The 6,764-nt window shown below is 37.1% G+C and overlaps 1 protein-coding gene across 1 annotated transcript; it reads left to right on the top strand.

Moving 5' to 3' along the window:
* Positions 1-3,479: 3,479 nt before the first annotated feature.
* On the top strand, positions 3,480-4,937 carry LOC129925258 (neuroblast differentiation-associated protein AHNAK-like). Its single transcript, XM_056024703.1, has 2 exons — positions 3,480-4,284; positions 4,393-4,937. The coding sequence occupies exons 1-2, from the start codon at positions 3,480-3,482 to the stop codon at positions 4,935-4,937; spliced, it is 1,350 nt and encodes a 449-aa protein (XP_055880678.1).
* The last annotated feature ends 1,827 nt before the right edge of the window (positions 4,938-6,764 follow it).

The following is a 6,764-nucleotide window of genomic DNA, read 5'->3' as shown; positions in this document are numbered from 1 at the left end:
CCCTATCACTTTCTCACTCCGCTATGACCCTATCACTTTCTCACTCCGCTATGACCCTATCACTTTCTCACTCCGCTATGACCCTATCATTTGTCTGGACCAGTTGGGAAAGGGAGGGGAAAGAACAAATCGAGGGTATCTAGATGATAGATTTTCAAAAGTATTATATATAATAATAATAATAATTTTATTTATAAAGCGCTGTTAACAAACAAAATGTAGGCTCAAGGCGCTAATAACATTATATACATATATATATATATATATATATATATATATATATATATATATATATATATATATATATATATATACATATATATATTTCTCTACACAAAGTATAAAGGGACATAATTCAACTTATATCACCACATCTGTCAAGTATAATTTATTTTCCAATAGTTAATTAACCTATTGGTTACTTTATTTTTTTTGATTTTGTTTTGTCAAGAAATAATTGTGCGAAATTTCAAATTAATCCAAGATTGTGTGTGGGAGAAATAAAGTGTCCAGAAAGTGTACCAGATATAGCGAGTTGATATAAAGCTTTGTATTAAAATAAACTAGTTTAAAAGACATTTTCATACAATGTATTACACATGTAAAAAAAATCGATTATATGATATTATATTCAGTGGGTAAGACTTAATGTGGCTATCTATTGTCCCCTGGATAATTTCGTTTCGATGGCCTTGAGTTTAAACCCTGTCCACTGTCCTCTTCAGGTGCTTCGTTGTCCTGCAGGTAGTCTGTGTTCTGAGTACATGAAGGGTTCAGATAACTACTCTTATAGTGGAGATAAACTGCACAGCAATTTCGAGTTAAGACAGCTCTCCAAACATTTTCAAAGGGGTGTTAAGGGCCAGTGTTTTGTTCAGGGCCTCTAGATAATGAATGCAACTTTATAGTTTCCTAGAAATTGGACAGTTTATGCATATCTTTAGGCAAGAGATACCAGCTGATTGGCCACACAGTGAAAGGGGAGGAGAGTATGAAGGAGATATTTGTTTGAATTTGAGGGCCGACATTCTAACCACTTCTTAACATGCTTATGACTAAAGAAGATTTAATAGTTATCTTTTGTTTGTTTCAAACTTACTTAAAAGCGGCGACCTATATAGGGGGCTAATTCAGTTTATACCACCACTTTAGTCAAGTAAATTTTTTTCCCCTTGTTCGAGATACCAAAAAAAAAAAGGAATGACCAATAGTTAGTTAACTAATTGGTAATTTTCTTTTTTTTTATTATTGATTCTTGTATTGTCAGATAGAAGAAATAATTGTGCAAAATATGAGCTTGATTTGAGATTGTATGTTTAATCTTTTTACCAGACAGGAGGTCACTTACAAAACCGCGGGATACACATTGGAGACCAAAAGAAAATCCACTGACAAACGTAAACGAACTGTCGCATATTTTGTGTTTGTGTTCACCTGGTGAGTGTGACAACTTGGCAAGCATTTCATGCAATTTATTTATGGATATGTTTATTCAACATTTATTATCTAATGTAAAGGGATTTGTTATACTCATATTAGTGCATTATAACATTGTACGCTGAAGTTTATTACTGATGTATGAATAAATAGATATAGATGCAGATGAAGTATATTTGTATTTTAATCATGTAAAAATGTGCGCAATCACGTGCTCTTTCATTTAAATATCTGCACTGTACTATTTCATTACTTTCACACACCCCGCTCTATACTGTATATTCTCACATTGCCTATATTGTTCTCCTGTCACTGTTACCTCTCCCCATACTGTATATTCTCACATTGCCTATATTGTTCTCCTGTCTCTGTTACCTCCCCCCATACTGTATATTCTCACATTGCCTATATTGTTCTCCTGTCACTGTTACCTCCCCCCATACTGTATATTCTCACATTGCCTATATTGTTCTCCTGTCACTGTTACCTCCCCCCATACTGTATATTCTCACATTGCCTATATTGTTCTCCTGTCTCTGTTACCTCCCCCCATACTGTATATTCTCACATTGCCTATATTGTTCTCCTGTCTCTGTTACCTCCCCCCATACTGTATATTCTCACATTGCCTATATTGTTCTCCTGTCTCTGTTACCTCCCCCCATACTGTATATTCTCACATTGCCTATATTGTTCTCCTGTCACTGTTACCTCCCCCCATACTGTATATTCTCACATTGCCTATATTGTTCTCCTGTCTCTGTTACCTCCCCCCATACTGTATATTCTCACATTGCCTATATTGTTCTCCTGTCTCTGTTACCTCCCCCCATACTGTATATTCTCACATTGCCTATATTGTTCTCCTGTCTCTGTTACCTCCCCCCATACTGTATATTCTCACATTGCCTATATTGTTCTCCTGTCACTGTTACCTCCCCCCATACTGTATATTCTCACATTGCCTATATTGTTCTCCTGTCTCTTGGACACATGAGTATACATTATCTCAACTTTTCCATTTTCAAGGAAGATGTCTCTTTCATTCAACGCGACCGTCGCAGGCCTGCTAGGAAACATTGTTGCTCAAAACAAAAGTCCTCTTTGATTGTAACACTCATATTTATTTACAAAGTTTTGTTGATACTCTGTGCGAAGACATCTCGTCAGACGATCGCATGACCACGAGGTCAACTGACGTATGATTGAGGACGAAACTTGTTCTTCTGTCCATAGTGTGCCTACAACTATTCACTCCACAGAGCAAGTCTCTTGGTGACGACCTATTAAAAGCCTTTTCCCCAAGACAGGCGAACCACGGGATATTGGTAGGCATAACGCCGCACCACAAACCACAATCCCCAGGCCGTCTCGTGACAGCTATCTAGTTTTGCAAGAGCTATAGCAGCTGCTGATAATTAGTTTGCACAAATCGACAGAAATCTTTCCAAGCCTCTGTGCAAACAGTTTACATAGAAAAGTAGTTGAACACTTTAGCCCAATAGCTTCAGCCTCTACTGGCAGAAAGTCCTCACCATGTTGCGTGTTGCTGTGAAGAATGTGAGCTGGACATCCAATACCTACGGTCAGCTTCTTACACACAGTTTTCAACTGTGAAAGCACATTCTCTCTTTCTGTTTCCTGCTGGTTACTTAACATCTTTTGACCTCCTATGTTAATCAAGTGTTTGTATTTAAACCAGAGAAACGTCGTATAAGTTTTACATTCGTTTAATTAATTGTATGTTATTGCAGTAAACAACAGTGGAAAAAAGTCGGACATTTTCACAATTAGAGATAACAACGGCCAGACAGATATGGCCTCCTTTTGCCGGACGTCTGGTAACTTACCTCTGAACGATAAATGGCGTTATGCCATAGTAATTATGACCAGTACTGGAATGTATTATATCTGTGTTGCTATAAAGAGCAACTCGGAACCTGCAGAGTCTGCAATACTTTCAGAGACGAAAGTCTAATTTATTGTGAGAACAACACTACTCTCAAAGCAAGTCAGGACACTCACAAGTCAGAAAAAAAAACATGTCAACACCAAAAGCCCACGTGTCAGCAACAAAGCCCACAAGGAAGCAACAGAGCAACAAAAGCCCACAAGTCAGCAACAATAGTCCATATGTCAGCAACAAAAGCCCACCTGTCAGCAACAAAAGCCCACGTGTGAGCAACAAAAGCCCACGTGTCAGCAACAAAAGCCCATGTGTCAGCAACAAAAGCCCACGTGTCAGCAACAAAAGCCCATGTGTCAGCAACAAAGGCCCACCTGTCAGCAACAAAAGCCTACCTGTCACAAACAAAAGCCCACGTGTCAGCAACAAAAGCCCACCTGTCAGCAACAAAAGCCCATGTGTCAGCAACAAAAACCCACGTGTGAGCAACAAAAGCCCACGTGTCAGCAACAAAAGCCTACGTGTCAGCAACAAAAGCCCACAAGTTAGCAACAAAAGCCCACGTGTCAGCAACAAAAGCTCGCGTGTCAGCAACAAAAGCCCATGTGTGAGCAACAAAAGCCCACGTGTCAGCAACAAAAGCCCACGTGTCAGCAACAAAAGCCCATGTGTCAGCAACAAAAGCCCATGTGTCAGCAACAAAAGCCCACAAGTTAGCAACAAAAGCCCACGTGTGAGCAACAAAAGCCCATGTGTCAGCAACAAAAGCCCACAAGTTAGCAACAAAAGCCCACGTGTCAGCAACAAAAGCCCACGTGTCAGCAACAAAAGCCCACGTGTCAGCAACAAAAGCCCACAAGTTAGCAACAAAAGCCCACGTGTCAGCAACAAAAGCCCACGTGTGAGCAACAAAAGCCCACGTGTCAGCAACAAAAGCCCACGTGTCAGCAACTAAAGCCCACGTGTCAGCAACAAAAGCCCACGTGTCAGCAACAAAAGCCCACGTGTCAGCAACAAAAGCCCATGTGTCAGCAACAAAAGCCCACAAGTTAGCAACAAAAGCCCACGTGTCAGCAACAAAAGCCCACGTGTGAGCAACAAAAGCCCACAAGTTAGCAACAAAAGCCCACGTGTCAGCAACAAAAGCCCACGTGTCAGCAACAAAAGCCCACGTGTGAGCAACAAAAGCCCACGTGTCAGCAACAAAAGCCCACGTGTCAGCAACAAAAGCCCACGTGTCAGCAACAAAAGCCCACGTGTCAGCAACAAAAGCCCACGTGTCAGCAACAAAAGCCCACGTGTCAGCAACAAAAGCCCATGTGTCAGCAACAAAAGCCCACAAGTTAGCAACAAAAGCCCACGTGTGAGCAACAAAAGCCCACGTGTCAGCAACAAAAGCCCACGTGTCAGCAACAAAAGCCCACGTGTCAGCAACAAAAGCCCACGTGTCAGCAACAAAAGCCCACGTGTGAGCAACACAAGCCCACGTGTCAGCAACAAAAGCCCACGTGTCAGCAACAAAAGCCTACTTGAAGATTACATTCAATACATCATCCACACACCTTCAAAAACAAATGAACACCCTCGAAACTGAATATAAAAAAAAGATACAGTTCTTTTCATTTTAATTTATTGATTTTCTTAATTACAATTGAACACATATTTATATATTTTCAGAACATGAGTAGAATAAAAATAAAAACGTTTTAGCAGTTCTTTTTGTCCTATCCTGAGTTGGCAGTAAACACAATGGGGACATTGAAGTAATGTAATACGTACACAGCTTTGGCTTTAACAAAAATTTGGTAGACATTGTAAAATACCTTCAGTTTTAAACATTTGTTCAGAATCATGAAAAATAAAACCCGTGAGCTGATAAAAACGTCAAATATAAGGTTGGCATTTATATAACAAAAATATGTTTTTGTACATGGCTAAATGCATTCAATATTCAATGGAAGAATATAAATGTTTAATATCAAAATATAATATCGTCATGACTGATCGCACTACGAGAGAGTACGCAATAATATAAAGTTCATTAAAATAATAATTGAAAATAATAATAATAATACGATTAGATTGTCTTGGAAGGAAATTTTATATTCATTTCAAAATAATTTATACTATTTTAAATCACAATATAAATATATAACTCGGCAGATTATAAAAACAATGGAATAAATAAAATGAAGATATAGTTTTGCAAGGTATGTTTGATATACATTTTAAATGCGAACGTTTACCGAATGAAACAATCCATTAATATCGTTGTGTCATGTACATTATAAACAGGGACATACATTATACCTAGACTGGACATGGACATCTCTAACACTACACAAAAATGTCGTGAAAACTTTTTTTAAAAGTTGAACCAAAACGTTGTCATATAAAGGAGTTGTAAGAAGTCAAGTTTTTTTTTCAACCCTAACCTATGTAGTATATAATTTAATGTTAAGATCTAGATCTAGTATTTAAACATCGAAAATAAGGGCACTTTCGTCTCATAATTATTATTTTGCAATATTTAGATAGATAATCTAGAATCAATGTATTTAAATGGACATAAGATGATTGAAATCAACAGACTTCAATTATTTCGATCTAGGATTTTCTGAACATTGTCTCAATAGAAACTAACAAGAAATGGCTTTATTTCATAGATTTGCGTGAATCTATTGTTCTGTGATTAATAGGCTGTTCTATACAAATCCGCAAAATGGTTTCGCATTATTTCTAAACTTTGAAAACTAAAGATCATTACTTTTCTAAGACAGAAAAGGTTGATTTTCCTAGATTCGGGGTGACTTCCCTTACAGCTTGAAAAAGAGTTACTATAACAATCTCTCTCTCTGTATATATATATATATATATATAGGTCTGTGAGATTAATATCGGATAAGAATTTGTTTTCGTATTTCAGTCTAGGTATAATATATATAGGCCTCTGATGATAGCTTCCAATGTCTTGAATGAAAAATGTACATTTCTTAAAAACAAAAACAAAAACAAAAAAGAATCAGAAACGGAAGGGTGATGGGAATCTCAAATGTAAATCTCAAAAGTAAATCTCAAAAGTAAATCTCAAATGTAAATCTCAAAAGTAAATCTCAAATGTAAATCTCAAAAGTAAATCTCAAATGTAAATCTCAAAAGTAAATCTCAAATGTAAATCTCAAAAGTAAATCTCAAAAGTAAATCTCAAAAGTAAATCTCAAATGTAAATCTCAAAAGTAAATCTCAAATGTAAATCTCAAAAGTAAATCTCAAATGTAAATCTCAAAAGTAAATTTCAAATGTAAATCTCAAATGTAAATCTCAAAAGTGGGATCATTCGACGAGCCGGGGCATCCCCGTATTGAGCTGTACAGTATAAAGTAAATGTATTGTTTTTTATTTTGTTAGTATTATTGATTCA

This window comes from Biomphalaria glabrata, chromosome 1 (assembly GCF_947242115.1).
Source record: "Biomphalaria glabrata chromosome 1, xgBioGlab47.1, whole genome shotgun sequence".
NCBI classification, from domain to species: domain Eukaryota; kingdom Metazoa; phylum Mollusca; class Gastropoda; family Planorbidae; genus Biomphalaria; species Biomphalaria glabrata.
Note: the sequence above shows the minus strand (reverse complement) of the source record. Positions and strands in the feature narration are given on the sequence as shown.

Bases quoted from the DNA above. Each gene is read 5' to 3' on its own strand.
- LOC129925258 (XM_056024703.1), top strand. From the start codon at position 3,480: ATGTCAACACCAAAAGCCCACGTGTCAGCAACAAAGCCCACAAGGAAG. The intron at 4,285-4,392 runs GTGTCAGCAACT...AAAGCCCACAAG, and splicing joins TGTCAGCAACAAAAGCCCAC to TTAGCAACAAAAGCCCACGT.